Source organism: Mya arenaria, chromosome 1, assembly GCF_026914265.1.
Source record: "Mya arenaria isolate MELC-2E11 chromosome 1, ASM2691426v1".
Lineage (NCBI taxonomy): Eukaryota > Metazoa > Mollusca > Bivalvia > Myida > Myidae > Mya > Mya arenaria.
In genome coordinates this window covers 34,498,725-34,519,935 of record NC_069122.1, presented here as the reverse complement: position 1 = coordinate 34,519,935, position 21,211 = coordinate 34,498,725, and the positions used below count along the sequence as shown (strand labels likewise).

The 21,211-nt window shown below is 35.9% G+C and overlaps 2 protein-coding genes across 3 annotated transcripts in view; both read left to right on the top strand.

Moving 5' to 3' along the window:
• The first annotated feature begins 4,882 nt into the window (after window positions 1–4,882).
• Window positions 4,883–9,279, top strand: LOC128238041 (A disintegrin and metalloproteinase with thrombospondin motifs 18-like). The gene has a single exon (XM_052953611.1). It carries the CDS (start codon window positions 4,896–4,898, stop codon window positions 8,106–8,108), a length of 3,213 nt encoding a protein of 1,070 aa, XP_052809571.1. The 5' UTR covers window positions 4,883–4,895; the 3' UTR covers window positions 8,109–9,279.
• A 6,116-nt stretch (window positions 9,280–15,395) lies between these two features.
• The window catches only part of LOC128228495 (kinesin heavy chain-like), a 56,747-nt gene continuing 50,931 nt past the window's right edge, over window positions 15,396–21,211 (top strand). The window contains exons 1-2 of one of the 2 annotated variants that reach the window (XM_052939838.1): window positions 15,396–15,811; window positions 16,863–16,889. In XM_052939838.1, coding sequence (XP_052795798.1) covers window positions 15,677–15,811; window positions 16,863–16,889 — 162 coding nt within the window. In that variant the 5' untranslated portion in view covers window positions 15,396–15,676. The remainder of the gene's footprint in view (window positions 15,812–16,862; window positions 16,890–21,211) is intronic. The other variant, XM_052939847.1, reaches the window with a different exon arrangement.

The window sequence follows — 21,211 nt, the reverse complement described above, 5'->3', positions numbered from 1 at the left end:
TTTATAACAAGTTTTGTAACACTATGTCAACCCTTACTTGAGTTATTCAGTACTAACCATATTTCTATTTTTAGCAAAGTGACCTTGACCTAGACCATAACTCTCGGGGCCCAAAACACAATCTCATGAAAGGCCTCTATAAACTCTTCCTATATACCAAGTTAGATCATAATAATTATGTAGACTCTTACTGATGTTATTAAATACCAACCCTTTTTCTATCAATAGTAACCTTGACCTTGATCCTAGGGGCCTCAAACGCGTTCCCATTAAAGGTCTACATTAACACTTCGTATATACCAAGTTTGGTATCTTTATGTCAAACCTAGCTAAATTTATTTGATACATAAGGTGACTTTGACGCTGCCCTCCCACCAGCCCGCCCGAACAATGACACAAGTCATTCAAATAACTTGTTTTCCTTTTATGAAAATGTGGTTAAGAATATAAAAATGTGCCTGTCAAAATAAATTAAAAGAAAAAAACCAAGGGCCATAATTTGTTTTTAGGGTTAAAATAGAGTTATGTGTCCTTATTGTGAGATGGTCATCATTAATTGTGCGAAGCATTAAGTGCATTGAATGAAGGGTATATAAGTTTTTTTTTAATAAAATCCCAACTTGTGCTTAAACTGTAACCTGTCCTCAACCTTTACCTAAGTCAATCAGGGGCCATAAGTTGTATAAAGGATAATATGGAGTTATGTAACCTCATTGTGTGACGGTCCTGAATAATTGTGTGAAGTATTAAGTCAATTGAATGAAGGGTATTGGACTTGTAAGTGAAAATCCCAACTTGCCCTGAAACTTTAACGTGCCCTAAAACTTTAACCTAAGTCAATCAGGGGCCATAACTTTTAATAAGGACAATATGGAGTTACGTAACCTCATTGTGTGATGGTCCTGAACAACTGTATGAAGTAATAAGTCAATTGAACAAAGGGTTATTAATAAATATCCCAACCTGCCCTAAAACTTTAACCTAAGTTCCATAGTCAATCAGGGATCATAATTTGTATAAAGGATAATATGGAGTTATCTAACCTCATTATGTGATGGCCCTGAACAATTGTGTGAAGTATTAATTCAATTTATTTAATCGGACGCCGACGCCGACGCTGGGGCGAGTAGTATAGCCCTTCTTATTCTTCGATTAGTCGAGCCAAAAACTGATATAAAAATCAGTTTTTCCATAAATTAATTTTTTGAAAATAAAAACAAAAGTATGTTATCAAAGAAACATAATCAAATGATAATTTCATTTAGATATGTCGTGGTTGCGTTTCAGTATTCAGCAACCAAGGCCATACTAATTATCTGGATTGCCTTTCTGAGGAGCGGATCGAGGATTTGGTGCTAGAGGGGGCGTAACTCTGGGGCGTAACCTTTTCACTTGCGCCCCTCACTCGGAACCAAAATTAATTTGGTCTAAAGTGTTGACAGGAGTTGTTTGTTTTTTTTGATTGTTTTTTTTTTTTGGGGGGGGGGGGAGGGAGGTACTCCCCAAGAAAGTTTTAACAATTTCTAGTCCGAAATGGTGCGTTTTGAGCGTATTTCTTTTCTATTTTTTCGGCTTTATTGAAAGCTCGCCACCCCTTGGATCCACTAGTGTTTCTCGAAAATCATAATAGCTTTACATGACAGACACATTGAGAAAGAGCAGTTGCTGAGGCCGACATTGTTTGCGCTGATGCCTCTGTCAGTACCCTACACTCGAAGGGCGAAGATACCGAACTGCTCATTGAAGGTCAGGTTAATGACAGGGTAACGAAACTTATACTGTCGCTCCAGGCTTCTGCTTACGACTGCATAATAAACAATGCATGCCCTAGAGCAAACAACAACGTCGTTTGTTTAATTAGGTCTGACAACAGGGGTATGACACAACGTTTTGAAAAGTAATGTGCGGGTTTTTGCTTGTTATTGACGTATTGTCCCTGGCAAACTTATTAGCAAGTTCCATTTGAATGCCTGAAACGGTCTCAGCGTAATGACAGTAATACAATTCTGTACAACCCTGATGTCAACGCAACCAAGGCGACAACATTAATTTCGTTTAAAAAAAACTTAAACTCTTAACATGAGATATAACCTGAGCTAAAGCAGTTCGTGACGAGGACGACAGTGTTTGTGCTGATGCCTCTGGCTCAGTGCCCAAGGAAGTCAGTGCCGTACACCTGCCCTACACCTGAAGCGGGATGATACCGAACTGCTCCTTGTAAATCCCTTGTAAGCGATTGGATTTTAAACACATATTGTAGCTCCAGACGAAAGACAACACATGGTTTTGCATGATACGGCCAAATCTACGCAGTGTCTATGCCACTGCTATCATAATTGTTCAAACAATGTTATTTTATATTTCAGTAGATCAATAAACGTTAAAATAAAAATATCATTTTGCCAAGTTAAAAATTACTCCATAAAATGTTAGAAGTGTGTACGTTGACATAACATAACAAAACATTTCACGAGTGTTCACGTTGGCGTTTCTACAGTAACACGTTTTCTTTTCAAATCCTGCAATTAAAAACATCTAAAGCATACTCTTCTTTTACATCGAGAAGGTCACTTCAAACCATTTGCAACGAATACTTACGGTATTTTGGGACGATTTAATAAGAAAATGCTCAACTGTGTGTACGTTGGAATGCCGTGTTGGGAAAATATTGTTTGAATGTTCTCAAAAAGTAAAACGTTCTGAAAGAAAGTACGCACATTTTCTAAAAGCTTATGAAATGGTACGGTCGGTAGGCTAGGTGTCGAATTTAGGAGCGAGCTCATAACATATAAACATGCTAATAACTTGAATGAACAATATCCTGGCCCAATGGAAATTCTTGTCGGGGAGCCAATTTGTAGGAGTTGATATATTACAATAACACTTATCGGGGTTCTTCAGTTTATATTATGGGTAAAAATACTATTAACATATCATATATTATAACAAACTATAAACATAAAATGTATTTACAATACAACACAAAACAAATGTTAAAAGACATAACACAGGGTACAATATAATAACCACGCCCGTGTAATGGAACATAATAGAAATACAAATGTGTTTAATTATTTAGATATTATTTAATACAAATGACTAATCTTTAACTATGTAATGACATTAAACAACTCACCAGGATATGAGACGATACACTAAACTATACTTTAAATATAAAACAATTTAGTGATACACTTAGTGTTATTTAACAAATTGAAAGTAACCGCCAAACATTTCAGTTTGACGTACCGGTAATGAATCCGTAGAGGAAATAGAAAGTTGGTCTGGTGCGGTGAAAATGTAAATATCGACCAATGAAATTGTAAATTAAATATATAAAACCTCTTTAAGACATCGTCCCATTCAGAACAGTGTACATACATGAAGATTACATGGACTTAACGACAATGACAATTACGTGGACAGAACAAGTGTCAAAACAAAAGGGACTGCTAGGGTGAAGTTGACCTGTCTATATATGTGTGACTTAGTTTTTGTGTTCTAATACTAGGTATTTATTTACTCTCTGAAATATTCTGACCAGATGACACGATGACAGACTTCCAGGTCGCAATTTATTATTCGTAAGTCGCTCAGTTGCTTTGTTCAATCGACACAGCGATGCATTAACATGTCAACATTTTGCATGAACAAAAGCCGACAATCAATTTTGGAGTTATTCAAATGCTAGCAAAAATAAATGACAGTTGTATTATCCGTGCGTGCGCAGACGACATTTGTCACTTCGTTTTAAATTATCGAAGTTGCTGACCGTCCGAAGACGTAAAAACTTATGGCAAACATTATTTTAACATTTGAATTCACTTATTTGTGATATATTACATAATAACCAACGGTGACTGTACTTGTTAAGTGTTATTCTTATTTAGGTATTGTTATTTTTAAGTTCTCCGTAAAACGCCTTAGTGGTTGTCGTAGTAACTATTATGTCCATCGCTATGCATTTAAGCTAAAAAAGAAAATCAGCTATATAAAACTTGAATGATGTATCTACAACAAGATAAACGTCATTGTCTATTGCTATATGCTGGTACAAAGATACACGCTCATAATCTCAAGGATTTCCGAAAAGCCCTCGTATTGGATGAAATATGACGTTTTTGGTCGGTTTGTCTTTTGGGGAGACATAATGATACATTCATACACATAAATATGTGCCTAATTCGTCCTTCTGACGATAATGGGATTTTGTTCCAAAGTTATATTTATTTCGGCTTTTTATTGGATTCATGAAGTACAATGTTACGTCATGTGGTCTTGGTTTTTAGCTGAAATCGGTGATTTTGTAATTGATCAATGGTTACGTTTTTATCCAAATCCTTTAAACCATAAAACCCGACTTAACAACCGATTTAGCAACCGACCTGACAAACGACTTGGTTAAGATAACATTGCCAAAATGAAAGCTAGATGTTATAACTATGTTTTTTCTTTCTTTTAAGAGTTCATTTGTTCCATTTGAATCTTATCTGAGGAACAGTTTTGCTATGAAATTGATTTAAGTGGTTAACACTTTCTATAAACAAACCTCTATGTTTCGTCTAATTTTTATTTCACCCCTGAACCTAAAGCACAATACAAACATCTTGCCTCCCAATTGATCAAAACATTGATTCCTTTTTCAGCCGCATGCATTCATGTGATGTACTTAAAGAACCATGCAAATAAATGGCATTTAAAGTTTTGCCACATGGGTAGTTAAAAAGTAGTAATTAATGTTCCCAGCATATGTTTGTTTTGTTGGAACACGGACATATTTAGACCCTACTGATTGTTATTTAACGTTAGTCATAAGACTCGACAGTGGTATATATTCAAACGATCGGGATCGCGAACGCCAAACCACAATGGGGTCGGTAACAAAACATGTTTGGATGTTTTCTGTACTCGCCTGTGCTACAACTGGAGTCCATGTCACCGATATCCTTGACGTTCACCAGCGTATGAAGATCTTTGGAACTAATTCTACGCATCTTTTTCCAGACTATAGTCACGTCAAAGTGGAAGAGTTAAATGATGAAAATACAGCCGATTTAAAACAATTTCGAAAACGCCCACCGAATCAACGCGTGTTTCAAATGACAAAAAATAATGAAACGTTCCTTCTATACTTACAGCAAAACCCGGAAATGTTCACAGACGAGTGCATCATACGAGAACTCGATGAGAATAACGCCCTAACAGTTCATCCATGCTCCGACTTTAATATTGATTGTTTTTACACCGGAAATACCAACGACCAGAATGACTCCTGGGTGGCGGCTAATGTATGCGGTGGTCTAAGAGGACTGATCAGTTATGGAAACACGAGTTTTGTTATACATCCATTGCGCAACAATGAAAGTTCTTCCGATGTTGCAAACCATATCGTCTATCGCTTAGACCAGAGTGAAAAACAAGTTTGCAAGACGGACGGATCACCTGTATTTACCCATGTTGTACTTCCGCGAAAAAAACGAGATGCGCCACGCAGATTTATAGAAGCCGGAATCATAGTTGACCCAACTATGTACCGATATCATGGAGAAAAAATAACGGAGTACGTTTTCACAGGTTTTAATATCGCGTCGAGACTTTACGCAGACCCGTCAATAGGAACTGACATTGAACTGGTGTTGAAAGAGTTGGTTATATTTAAGTCCAACAATGGATTTGATGTGGACACCTCAGCAAACGCAAGTAGAACACTGTCTAGCATGTGTCAATTCCAAAGCCGACACCAAACATTGCAAACAACAGATGTTACTATTATGCTTACAAGGCTGGATTTAGAGCACAAAGGCGTCCGCTCAACTACCGGTGTGGCTAATGTGGGTGGGGCTTGTTCGAAAAACGAGAAGTGCGGTATTGTGCGAGATACGGGTCCAGTGTTTGGAATATCTTTAGCGCATGTCATTGGCCACTTACTTGGTATGACCCATGACGGCAATGGGAACAATAACTGTACACCTATACATGTAATGTCATCGGGGAGAATCAGTGGTGATGAAGGATTTACTTGGTCAGTTTGCAGTGCGTCACAACTGCACGAAGCACTTCGGAGTTTAAGTTGTCTAAGAAACAATCCACGTTCCGGAACTTTAATCCGTTACACCAAATTACCCGGCGTGATATATACGGCAAATGACCAATGTCAATTATTGTTTGATAAAAGCGCAAAATCGATAATATCATCAAGGCAGTATCCATGTAAACACCTTTGCTGTTTTTTCAACGGTGGCGGTTTTTGTGCATCGCAACCCGTTATGGATGGCACTGACTGCAACAACACGAGATCATGGTGCTTCAGAGGGTCGTGTGTCCAAATGAATGAAACGTTTAACACTGCACCTGTTCATGGTGGTTGGTCGAAATGGGACGAAACTTTTACCTCGTGCACGGCAACATGCGGAGGTGGTGTCAAATTCAAGTATCGTTATTGTTATAATCCAGTGCCGCAGTACGGTGGGCGTGAATGTTCCGGTCCGAAATTCATTGCTAAATTATGCAACGTCGTTCCTTGTAATTATGCACCGGAAGTAGGAGATTTATGTCAGAAATTGAACAAGACATTTCCGTATTCTGCTAAAGGGCAGTGGCACATGCGTCAAAACCCTTTTCAATTGATGGGAGATGACGGCTGTAAATATGTTTGCAAAACGAATCATTCTGACAAACCAAACTATGCTGTAAAACTACCATATCCTAATGGCCGGATATGCAAACACTTGGACTTTAACCAATTCAGTAGATGCATAGCAGGTGTTTGTAGATCGTTTGGTTGCGATGGTGTGTTGGGGTCGAATTATAGTTACGATTCATGTGGAGTGTGTAATGGTAATGGTAAGACCTGCCGTCAAGTAATATTTACTGTCGCACATAAACTTACAAGCTACCAAAATGGGTTCCAGGCAGTAACAATTGTGCCACAGGGCAGCACCGACGTTTTGATAGAGCAGAATAACACCGATGTTTATCTTGGCATCAAAGTTAACAATATCACTTTGTTTGATTCAAGAAACGTACAAAAAGAGACTTTAATTGATACACATGGAGTACGACTAATATACAGGCCATATTTTGAATCGATAAGAATCAACGGACCCTTATTGGACAATTTCCTAATAGTTGCGCAGGCCAGGTCTTCAGCGAATGATAGCAATGTGTTTTCCGTAAGCGTTAAGTATCATGTCAAGGACAATAATGTTACCTCCAGGTACTACTGGGGGGAATTCGTAGGCCAGTGTTCAAGATCATGTGGCGGGGGTCTACGGAAACACGAATTTATGTGCTTGGATCATCTGTTGTTATATATTCAAGCGGAAGATTACCTCTGTGACCTCCGCACAAAACCGAATGAGGAACCTACCCCTTGCAATGAGCACGCCTGTCCATGCAGATGGTCAACTGGAAACTGGAGTGAATGCTCGGTTTCATGTGGCCATGGACTAAAAACGAGGGATATTAACTGTTTGCAATTCCAAGATGGAGAACATCACGTTGTGCAGGACGTTTTGTGTGCCAGTGAAAGAAGACCTGCCGATCAAATGTTGTGCGATCTTGGTCTATGCTGGAAATGGCAAATACATAACGAGTCAGCGTGCTCAAAGACTTGTAGCGAGGGCTTTAAGTATAGAGCTTACATTTGCGTCGAAGCCGCTACATCTGTTGTGTTACCCATTGACACTTGTGACGAGGAGAAGAAACCAAGATACATGGTGAACTGTAATCACGGACCTTGCATGAAAAGTACCACGTGTACTGATGACATTGACCATTGTAAGTACATGTATGGTGACGATATTTGTCATGGCCGTTATTCTATATGGGCTGAACACAATTGCAGAAAATCATGCGGCGTTTGTGTACAGGACGACGACGATTTGTGTTCACAGTATAAACACTACGGAAAATGGATCGATCTCTGCAATGAAAGGTATTCAACCTGGGCCGCAAGACACTGTCGATTGACATGCTCCTCCTGTACTTTTGAACCTGATCATACCAACTGCACACTCTACTATCCTGACGCATGCACCGACCCGAAGTACCAAAGTTGGATGAGCAAAAACTGTGGACATTATTGTTGCTCGAATCTCTTTAACTGATGATCTTGGTCAAACATAATAATAAAATGCGTCTCCTCTGATTGTGACACTCCCTGTTTAACGACGCTTTTGTAAACTGCGGCGTGTTTTAATTTTTGGGACTTTTAAGTTTTGAGAAGATATGATATGTATTTGCTTGATTGCCATGTAATAGGTGCTTACAAACAAATTATTGAATGAGTTTATAGTTTACTTTAGAATCGATTTATTAAAGACAAGCTATTTTACATACAACTGAACTATAAGTGTAAACTCTTATAATAAACTAAGTTAAGTTTCATAATTTTAATACAGTTGTCATAAACTATTATATGCACTGTTCTATATATAAACTCTATAAATTGAATGAACTTGATCAGAAAGCATATTGTTAAGACTTTATAAAACTATGTTGTACACAAAGACCCAATCACGGTAACGTGAAACGAGGTATGCATTGGTTTTATCGATAATAAGCTACTCCGGGCGCTTTTGTTGATACCAAATTGGTTGCAGTTTTGGTTCCAATGCTTTCAGTGGTTTAAAAACCTGTTTCGAAATTGTTGCTTCAAGCTACAAATGTACGGTTTTATGTACAACATGGTGGAGCTCCTGCATGTAGCCATTATTTCTAAATTTCTTCAAAACAATTATTACACAGATGATCGTTTGCCTGTTTTATCTAAATGGTTTTTCAACACACGTGTTAAATCACTGTCCGCCATGTTGTTTTTCAAAAGAAAACTAGTTTTCGGATGGAACGAACCGTCAAAACTGCCTACGGAGGAGGTTTCGATTGTTTCAAAACCAGTTTCGGTTTTTGTAAAACAAACGATAAAACTGGTATTCATTTTATTTAAAACTGTGACAACAACAAATACACAGTTCGAGAAACCAATATAAAACCAAAACTAGTGTACCAATAAAAACGCCCGCAGTAAACCAGTTTACACGTCTAGTAGCCTGCATGAAAGCTTTGTGTTTATGAACTGGTATTATCGCTCAATATCTACTTTTTTAAAACAGGCTGTAACCTTTCTGACTGTTTTGCTTATAAATTGGCTCATGTTTGTTTTGATTTACATATATGTATCGTGGTAATGGTTTTCGTTAAAGAGGTTTTAAAACAATGATACTATAAAAGATTGTGTTAAAAGAGCGTTTTGTTATTGTGTTTGTTAAGCATCAGCCAATTGTAAACACGCCCCCCCCCAAGTCCGGATGTATACCGGGGATAGCGGAGAAAATGGGCCGTGGTTTTACCTTCCAGGTGGCCCCGCAGTGCCGAGTGAATACGGTGGTTTTGTTTTCGCGCCGAATAAAAAGCGGAGAATGTGCCTTACCTAGGATGCCCTAGGATGCGAGGGCATTTGGCGGGATTTTACCAGCAGTTTGTCCCCGCAGGACATGGATTTTACCAGGGATTGGCTGGACCGAAAGTCAAAGTCCCCGGCGTGGGTGGGGGATACAATTGACTGGTGCTTTATTGTATCAGTATTCTCTACGTTTAATCTGTCTGCAATTTTTATTTGTTTTGATTTGGGATCACATATATATGACAATGTATGTTGTTCGAATTTAATTAAAAATCAAAAGGGGTGTTCATAAATCAGTATCCCATAGTATTAACGCTGTACATTATAGTATTAACGCTGTACGTTATTGTACGTAATGTCAGATGTGTAGGTCATTTAATTATATAGAATGTCCGGTTAGCGTTATTGTTAGCGCATTGGCTTTTCACAAGTCGTCCTAGGTTCGATTCTCGGCACAGGCGTATGTGAGTTTGGTTATGGCGTCACCAAGCCGGACAAGTGGGTTATCTCCAGGTACTTTGGTTCGATTGCACCCACAACTCATGGTCACACTTTTGTACGCAACAGCGTTACCAACGAAAGTGACTTTAATAAATGAATATAACTTTTGTCACAATCGTTTTTAAGATAAAACTACTTGTCTAAAACTACATTCATATAAATAATGCAAAACAAAATGGTCAAGGGTTTCTCGAAAATATCAAGCATTCTATAGTGACTAGTTTAATGGGGTAAAGTAAATATACTGATTTTTTGTTATGGCATTTATTTCTGAATTATTGTTTTTAGGAAGAAATTACCAAATAGATAATGTTGATGGCAATCACAAATATGTTCTATAGCAGGGTTTTCGTTATTATTTTTACAGCCTGTGCCTTGGAAATTGGAAAGAAAATCGACTTACGGAAAAAATATAAAATCAGGCCAAAATAGCTATTATAATGGCAAATATACATGTTTTAACTTTTTTTGCATACATTATGCTGTGAAAGAGTTAGTCTTGTCAAGATTTTGTTTATATTTCAAGAAATTCATTGCTTTTTTATTTGTTAACGTAGTCTGCATCTATCGAATTGTGAAAAAAAAGTATATATATATATTTTTTATGGGGGTGGGGGCGGAATGGACATTGTTTCGCAAGGGGAAACAGCCTTTAGAAGGCACCAAAAATATCACTGGTGTACAGTTGCCTTACGGAATTCTGACACTAATAAAACTATATAGCTGCATTTGTGATATTTATGTTGGAGACGCCACGTATATATATTGATATCATTTAAAGGGTTTCATTAACTGATTTACGAATACATGGATGTACGAGTCTTAAATTAAGTAACTAAACAAATAGTATCGACAAAGCGCACATAAAGTCTTAACTGCGACACTAGAGTAGGGAAAGTTGTACAAATCCTATGGGTCGGAGATGCTCCAGGCATCAAAGCAATCCGAGGGGTGATTGTGAAAAGGTTCTAAATAAAGAAGCAGATAGAACCTTTTCGCTTTCACCCATCGAATCGGAACACAATAGCCATATCCGCCATTAGAAGGAATATGACCGAGGTGCTCCGATTAGGAATCAAGGATAAGGCCAAGTTTATTCTCTATTGTCGTAATGGGCTAGTCAAAATCCCATCTGGTGGAGCAAACCTTTTATAGGTGCATATGGATACATATATGATAGCAATTTCTCGTATACAATACTAATATTTTAAACAACGCCGCGGTTATGTCACTTGGGTCTTGATAAAAAGATACACGGCAATGTATTCTAAATTATGTAAACGCCTTTCAACTTCTCTTTTATTAGAAGTAAGCTGAATAGCGGGATAAGGCCAACTTAGCTAACATACTGATGGTGAGAGACTATGGGTTTGCATTTATGGTCTGTCTGTGTTGTTTGTTTATTAGATGTCTCTCGTTCAATGTCTGTTAGGCCCTTAGTTAAGTCCCTTTAAACAGGGTATTTGATATTGGTTGGCTACTGGGCTTAGTTTAGACATCTCTATTGAAAAATAGTTGTAAACAACACAAGGTACATGTAAATATACAACATATGATTGGAAAATAAGCCTCATATTACATGCCTGGTCTTATATTGCGATAACAGTGATATGAGCCCGGATGCCAGGTCAAAATTTACTTTAATAATACAAAAATACCTCCAAAAATTGTGTTCAGCACTGAACATGTCCCTCATTTAAAATTCCGCAAACTAATTTACGTTGGACCCTTTGGTATTGTAAGTATGAAAAGATTCCCATCATTTTAAACAACACAAGATAAAGATGTCCAAACACAATAATAGAAGATTGGAAAATAAGCGTCATAGACACTTGTTTCAATTCCTTTTCTGGGACAGATTTACACTATACTTGAAATTACATGGCGTATAGATAGTGATCACATTAATGTATATAAACGCGTGAGTATTTTTATTTTCAAAATGCAACAACAACATATTATGTGAAGTGACAGAAGAATGGTATTACCGTCAATAGCATTATATATAATAATCAATACATATTCATTTTTTTTATTGTTTTTTTTTTTAAATAAGTTACAATATATATGCAAAAGCTACAGAAACATGCTCAGTAGCAAAAAGTTTAAACATAAACCCGGTTTAGTGGCAATGGGCAAACGCCAAAGACATAGAACACAAAATCACAAACAAGAAACATAGAACAGCACAAAACTCTCCAAACAGCACAGTGCATAAATACTATATATATATCAAGAATTGTTAGGTACCGCCTTGGAACGGTCAGTAAAATGTAAATTTACTGGGGGTTTAAACCAGTTTATGTGCACAAACCTCACCCCTAACCCAACAATTCTTAATAAAGATAAAACGCAAAAGGTAAATCTTATCAAAGTAAGCATTAACTTGAGTAAGTACTTCAATGATTAGAGATCCCAACTCTATCTGCAGACGGAGGGAAACAATTCAGAGCACCTAATGCAAATACTTTTCAAAGATACGATGCAGTCATCGTTAGAAACTAAATACATCTCAAACAAATGAGCAATAAGACTGTATGTAGATTAGATCATTATATGTTTGAGAACCTCACGTATAAGGTGGCAACACAAAAATGGAACAACAGGGTCAAGGTTCATCCTATACATAAATTGTCCATTTTGATACCAAAAGAGGACATTTAGCTGCGAAGGAAAAATATTTGTTGGGATGTTGCCAACTTAACATTTTATGACCAGGGAAAACTAATTATTATATTGAAAAATCGAGTCAATAGTCCAATACAAGCATTGTGAAGAATGAATATCCCAACAAAAAAATGAATACATTCCTTGAGGTGTTGCTATCAGTGACAGAAAACAACGTGCACAAACCTTTAGTGAAATGCCATTTGGTTTCAATATTGTCATTTAGAGGTATGTCAGCATTCTTTTCTTTTTTTAAAGTGTGACCTTTACCATTTACTGAACTAATCATGTCCCGAATTTGTCGAAACTTCGTTTCAATTAGTCAAAATACATACTTAAATTGAACTTTGATAAAAGAAAAATGGTTCATATTGATTTTCATAAAGATAACTTTTATCTAGTATAAAAACTAAAAAACTGTAACTGTAAAACATTATTATGCAAATGATTGAAAAACAAAAATAGTGAGCTTAGCTTAATCCTGATATAAGAGACTTAAGAAGTTTCGAGAAATTTTGTCAAGGGGCTGGTAGAAATTAAGCAAATATATATATATTTACAATTTAACTCGGGTTATGAAAGTCATACTTTGAGACTATGTCAATGGTAATTTCTATCTTGGTTCTTTAAAGTTTAAAACCATAAAATATGTCATTGATTCAAACTGTTAACGACTTTTTGAGTACCATCTGAACCTGGGACAAACCAGGCGGCTGGTCCTGATGAGCTCCCCAACATCGTCCTTCAAACATGTGCTGAGGAGCTAGCCCCTGCAATATCTTCAATTTTATCGTCGACTCCGGTGAACTGCCTGATGATTGGAGGAATGCCAACATAGCACCAGTATGCAAAAAAGGTGCTCGTCATACCGCAGAAAACTACCGACCCGTCTCTCTGACTTGCGTGTTATCTAAAATCCTAGAACATATCGTCTGCCACCAAATGTTAGCTAATTAAACCACCTAGACAAGCATGATGTCCTTACTTTCCTCATCCACGGCTTTAGATCTGGCTACTCCTGTGCTTCGCAATTGATTGTAACAACACGTACATGAACTACTTAACTAATATGAGAAGAAAAATACAAGTTGACATCGCGATATTAGACAAAGTAAAGCATTTGATACCGTGCCATACAAAAGCTCCTCAGCAAACTTGAAGCATACGGAATAAGAGGCTTCACCTTGTTATGGCTCGCCCACTTTCTTACAAAGAGACAGGTGTGCGTAGTGGTTGAAGGAGAGCAATGTACAAGCTGAATCCGGAGTCCTACAGGGCCCTGTCCTTGGGCCGCTTCTCATTCTCTGCCACATCGACGACCTTCCAGATAGAGTCATGTCCATGTAAATCTTTTAGCAGACGATTGCCTACTATACATAGCCATCAACAACATTGCTGACCACCACCAACTACAACAAATCTTTGAAAATCTACAATCCTGGGTGGACGACAGGGGCATGAAGTTCATCTCCAAGAAATACTACATACTAAGCATCCAGAAAAAGTCCAACTTCTTTTACAACATCAACAACCAAATGTTGCAACAAGTTTAAAAACAAACCCGACCATGGAATCACCATCTATGAAGATCTTAAATGGAAAACCCATATCAACAACATATGCAAGAAAGTGAACTGTACCCTGGGATTTGTTCGCCGCGACCTTCGCCACTGCCCCATGCCCTGAAGAAAGAACGCACACCATGTCTTAGACCGTGCAAAACAAGACCATGGAAGCGTCGTCTGGGATTCCTTCCTAAAATGTGACATCGACCGCCTAGAACGCATTCAACGCAGACGGGCTCAATTCATTACATGCGACTACAAATCAAAACAAGAGGGCTGTGTCTCCGAAATGTTGCAAAACCTTGACTTATAGAACCTTCAAGAGAGGTGCGGACACCTGAGGTTGAAGTTCATGTAAAAGTTGGTGGAAGGGAACTTACCATCCATTGACATTGACCATTTCTCCTAAAAGAACTATACGGCCTAAAGAATTCAAAGATTACATTAATACAAACACTGTTGAGAACTCAGAGAATAACAACAACAATTGTTTTGTGGCTATTCAAACTAAAAACTCATTCTTTGTGAGAACAGATATTGACTAAAATAAATTTAGTGACAAGATAGTATACACTATGATTCAGTGAACCCATCCAACAGATCCACCGTTCCGCCAACTTTTTATTTTATTTTATGTCTTGGAATGAGCCAAATTTTTGCGTCAATATCTGCAAACCAGTAATAAAAGACTGCTGACAAAAGATCAGATCGCAGGTTTTCATATATCCGTTCGAAAATTAATGTTTTTATGGCTAATTTAAATAAGCGCTACAAGCGGTTTGAGAAAAAGGCATTAAACACCATTTTTTGAATTTAAATATAAAAATCTGAGATATATTTTTCGTCAGAAGTCTTATATGACTGGTTTCCATGCATGTTCGTATAAATTGGCTCGGTTCAAGACAAAAAATTAAAAAAAGTTGCCAAAACATTCAACTTAGTCTAGGATAGTGCAGCTTTTAAACTGGTATTAACAAAAAGTGATTAAGCACACTCATTTCCCGTGATGTTAAAGCCAGTAATGGAATCTACCACGTATCATTCAGAATCAGAGACAGATTCACACGTGCTATTAGTCACAGTCTAAACGAACCTCTGGTCGTTTACTGAGTGAATCGCCCTTCGTTGCTGGTGTGAGATTAACCCTATATTAACATAGTATGTTGTAGCCTGGCTGACAACGATACAAAACTTCGTTAAATGTTATTGACCGATGACGTCATTTTCCCACAATTCCCTGTTGTAATGGAGGACAGGAGGCTGAATTTTTGATGATGGAAACATAATTTTATCGATTTATGTATATACTTTTGTATTTAGTCGAAAGGTGGTGTTAAAAATCAATGCATAAATGTATTTTTCATGAGCATCTGTAACTGGTAGATCAAGAATTTGTTAGATTAAGTAACAATTTAACATTAATTGTGTAAAAATGAGTTCTGAAAAATCTTGACAGCCACACCTGGCTAGGAAAATTATATCGTTACATGGTTCTTTCAACCAATTTACTGATTAGAGAGTGAAGTTTTAACATAGAACTATGATAGAGCCTGTAGCACCATCTGATGAGACCATCAAGGTCGTTTGCAGAGTGCGGCCATTGAACAGCTCAGAAGAAAAGGCTGGAAGTAAATTTGTCCTCAAATTTCCATCGGACGAGACCATATCATGTGGTGTAAGTTTGTTGTTCACAGTTTCTTGATTCAAGTTAATTTACACCATTTTAAAGGACAGAAATTTTCCTCAGTAGGAATACTTTGCTTTTGATCAAGTTACATGTTTGCATATCTCATCATTGATAAGTATAGAAAAAACACTGATGATTCCATTTAATTTTTCTTTATTGTGATCATTTTATACAACCATTTTTGAGAACTTTTATACTATTGTATATTAATTTCAAAATCTTACTCTAGTCTTATGTTTTTTAAGTACTTTTTTATTATTTTTCAATAATTTTGATTAACTACTTTTGTGCACGGAGGTATACATCATGGATTGGAGACTGCAGATATCAGTGACAGGGTTCTCAATAAGTTTCAGTTGAACCGTCTCAAATACTAAAGTAACCGAACAGCTACTACTTAAAATCCATTTGTTTTTCCAGATTTGAACCAGCCCAATAGCCATTTGAACTGTCCATTTTGGCCGGCAACTGGTTCTTATTGAGAACACTGAATGATAAGATCTAAAGGAATATATGTGACATTAATTAGCTCGCCTTCTGCAAGTATCAGGGGGGGGGGGCGGGAATTCCACCAGTTCTTCATTCAGAGATAATTGGCGAACTCTGTCAGCTCAGCTCTGCTTATAAATAGCATGGACATGTAAACCACTTATATGTCCGTGTAATTTGCAAATTATCTTTTAATGATATGGACTTAGAAATTAAATTGATTGAAATTGAAAAATATGAAATATTTGAATGGGTATAGTTATTAATGTGTAAAGTCACAGATATATATATTGGTGAAACAGTAAATTCACAAATAATTTACTCCAAATTCTTGAGTGTGCTCAAGTATCTGTAAATTCTGCTAGTAAAACTATCACTGCGAATGAAATGTCACCGAATGCGAGCATTTAAAATTTCTATTTAGACATAGAACTTCCAATCCATGGTTTATATGTCTGAGATACTAGTTAGCGACATGATCATGAGTGCTCATGGGTTTGATGTGCTATTTATTTGCTGCCTCATAGTTTCATTGTGAATCATATTTCAGGGTTTAGGATCAGAAAGCCGTGGCCCTGTGAGTTGAAACAACTGTCACTTGTAACACAATGTATAGTCAGGCAGAAATGTTTAAAAGATGTGTTGAATTTGCCTTGGTTCTGGACTTCTATTACTTGAGAATTTATAAAATGCCATTCATATTCAATAGGATCAGTTGTAATTCATTTACCTTATGGTGGTATATTTCTTTATATACATCAAATGTATCTAACTCTCAGTGCATTGATATCACCCTACTTAATACAGAAATGATTGATTAAAAATAAGTATAAATGAAAATTAGTAAAAAAATCTTTTCTTGGCTTTCCGTAAATGAATTTTAACTATTAATCTAAAACATGTTGCAAAATGATGGCCTTTTTATGAGTATATGTCAATCGGGAAAGTTTAATTTGTACTTATCTACATGTATCTCTATTAAGTCAGGTAGAATTTACTTATACATTCAATTTTTATAGCATAAACATTTGTGCCTGTCTAAACTTGGGGATTAGACCATTTTTGTTGGCTAGTTATCATTCCTCTTCATTGTTAACTGGTATTGCAAAGTCTAGGCAAAAAGGTGCTTTCAATTACAATACATTTTGAAATTTTGCAGTCAGTTGATAACAAAAACATAGATCAAAAATGAGATGTATCCAACATAATTTTTAAAGGGATTCGTTCACGCTTTATAGGGCCAGACATTGAAGAACCTTTTTTTGTATGAAATGTGAAGATGATGCTTGTAACATTGATAACACATCAAGAGTTTAAATAAGAACTCTTTTGTTAAAAAGTAGGATCGAAAACTCTTTTTGAAGGAACGCTATTGAAAATTGATTGCCTTTAGCCTTGGATTTGTTAAATTCTGTACAAATGAGAATCTATCAGTTGCTGATTGGAGTTTGTGCATAAAAATAAGTAAAATAGCTTGATTTAAACAAATTTAAAACAATAATGTTACCATAATAATGTTTGCCACATGAAATTGTGAACAAGTCCCTGTTAGGTGGTTCTTGATAACATTATTCTGTAACGGTATAATGATATGCATTATGCACATACAATCTGCCATCTATCAGACTGACAGTGAGGCCAAATTTCATGATAGATAATGCGCTAGAATAAGTAATGCGCTAGAATAGATAATTCGCATGGTGGGGAAAATCAGGTAAAATCTGAAATGGACTAGCATTGTTCATATTTGGGGAATTACTGCATACTGCTTTCATCTACAGTAAACTTTAGTTGGTCAATTTTCCATATACTTGAACTGTTAATTGAAAGGGCTCTTATTTATATTTGAAGTTGTTTTGTTTAATATCACGCTATGTATATGATATCATCGTTAATAAGTTCTTAAGAATCAGTCTGGTGCACCAATACTAATTTATAGGCCATGGGTTAAAGCTAGAAGGTACCAAAACCTTCTGTATGTATATTTCAAGTGTTGCTTGGTACCTCCTGGCTTTAACCCACAAATTGTCATCATAGCATGCAGTTGCGTCTGAGATGATCAATCAATTAGATTATTAATCCTTGTGTATACAGTCTGCTAGAATACATGTATGTGTGTGCTCAATTCATATCTGTAATAATATGGTGTTTAGATAAAAACAACAACATTATAACAACATACTAATCAATAATCATTTACAAATGTACTCATATTTATGATGGTAATGCGCATTATATTCATATTCTAAACTGTTCCTAGCTTTGTTGAACTTCTTTTTTCAATTTGTGGTCAGCTAGCCTACCTTTTTGATAACGTTATAGATTAGAGCATTTGTTTTTGTTTTTCCGTATCTATGGGAAGTTTTAGTTCTGTTTTCTGTGTTTATGTTTACTTTTTGTCTAGTTGGCTTTCATGTTATGTTCTTTTGGATTTTCTTCTTCTTTAACCTAAATGGTATACATAGTTCTTATCACGTTACTGGCTCTTACCAAATATTTTAGTAAAATGTGACTAACTACATTGTGATAGTGTGGTCACTATTATCATATGGTGCCAAAAATTGATACCAGTAGGCAGTAGCATTGTTGTGCTTCCAATTCATTTCACAAAATGTTTAGTCAAGGAATTTATTGCACAAAACATCTCATTGACATTTTACAGTTTGTGAATATTCATTTTTCATTTCATTCAAATAAAACAGCAAGAACCGCCCAAGGTTGGCTGAACAGGTTTAACATTTAAAAGATGACTACAATTAAAAGTCAATTCTTTTATCCAATTTTCCAGTCTGGTCATGTAATTTCCAAATTTTGAGCAAGCTCCAAAATGTTTTTACTTGTAATAGGTGTCTTGGAGTCTAACGCTAATTTCCAGAACTACATTAATGCCTAGGAAGGCTAATAGCAAGGGTCCAATACAATGTAATACTGCTACCGTCTGCAGATTATATGTACATGTTAGCTGTGCCAGACTGGGATCATAGCCGTATTGATTCCTACACATCTGACTCAATCGGTCTTTTGCGTCGTTTTTCCTATAGTGTATTTCCTATAGCAGCAAATTCTGCTCTGATATTTTGTTTGCGTGGTAAAATCTTAGTTGCACTATAAATGCCCATAATATATGACGTAAATCGATGCATTGAACAGTTGTTCGGGTTATAAATGTCTGGACCCAAACATATACAATAATTCAGGGTTAGGTGTTTATTTAGCTAGCATGCACGCCATTAAGACATGCCTCTGATAGATCTAAGTATTTTTAGAAAAGTCTGGACCAATACATAAACAATAATTCAGGCTCAGGTCTTCATTTAGCCAGAATGATGCCATAATGAAGTTTCTGGATGGATAAGTATATTTTAGAAAAGTCTGGTCCAGTACATAGACATAATTCACGGTCAGGTTTTCATTTAGCCAGCATGACGCCATTATGAAGTTCTTCTGAATAGATGGATAAGTATTTTTAGAAAAGGAGAAAAGAAATGTCATTGCCCAAGTGATTAAGAGACAACGACAATTTTTTTATGGGGGTTGGGAGGGGGAAGTAAATAGTGATACAAAATGATATTAATTATAGAGTAGTATGATTTCTTTTTCAAAGAATTTAGATCTCAGCTGATCACATATCTTTGACTAAGCTTCGGAATGTCTCTTTGCATGCTGTCTTGTTTTCTATACATTGTTGGCAACTAATACTCTGTTTGGCTATAGTCAGTTAGTTATATTTGTACTAATAGTAGATATATTACTTTGATGGATTTATTTCTTACTTATTTCATTTTTTGTATATTTCACTTTTGTTTTTGCCACACATTTCTATTTATGTTTTGTCTTGTTTACATTTTATTAGAAAATTTGGTTCCGGTTATAAAACTAATGTGTACATGCATGTATACTGTTATGTTTATTTGAATTGAAACTAATTTTGCATTATAATATAAACCATACAAGCAGTGTCATACATCATGTTTTGGAAATCAGCCTATTATAAGTAATTATTAGCCTATTTTACTGAAACACTAATGAAACATCTGTTATTTTTTGTTTGTCCAGGTTTTTTTCGGTATTTTGGAGTAAATGACCTTCCTGGTATATCCTTTGAATTGCATTGTTTTTAGTCTTTTTTCACAAATTTTGTTTTATTTATAATAATAAGTTTAAATACTGTTTTATTTGTGGACTTTTACACCTGCATTAAGTATTTTCAAACAGATCTTTTTTACAATTGAAAGAATAGGATATCTGATTGAGATTATAATATTGAACTTTTTTGGGGAAAACTTACTTTGTGGCATCAGAAGTAGAAATGAAATCAGCAAGCAAAAAATGCCGAAAAACTCCTGTTTGTATTGTTGACTTTTTTGTAGTTGAAATGATTTGAAGAAAACAAATTTCTAGGATCTTCACTTATATGTGCAATGTTAGTGTCTGTGTTATTTGCACATATTTTCAACTTGATTTCTATGTTATAAAAATACAAATTAAGTAACATCGGTGCTTTTATGCTTATTTGAAATTTTACTGTGTGTTTATTTAGAAAACATTATTTCACGAACACTGCTTCAAATTGATGTGTTTTTTTTTTATAAAAAACAATGATTTTTGTCAAATTATCTACCATGTTTTTGTATTTTCTGTTGATTCATAAAAGCACTATACTGGTATGTAACATAAGGTCAATGGTACTTATGTCATGTAACTCATCTTACATTCATTATCTTCAATTTCCTTTTCCTTTTATGAAGACAAAGTATTGTAATTTTTGTTTCAAAAACATATCCTGATTGATCAAGTTACATTGTATGTATTAAAAAGGGTCTTGGGTGGGTGTGAGGGCCCCAGTTCTCACTTTCTGAAGGGAAAGTTAAGAAATGAGATTCACAAATTATATCTAAT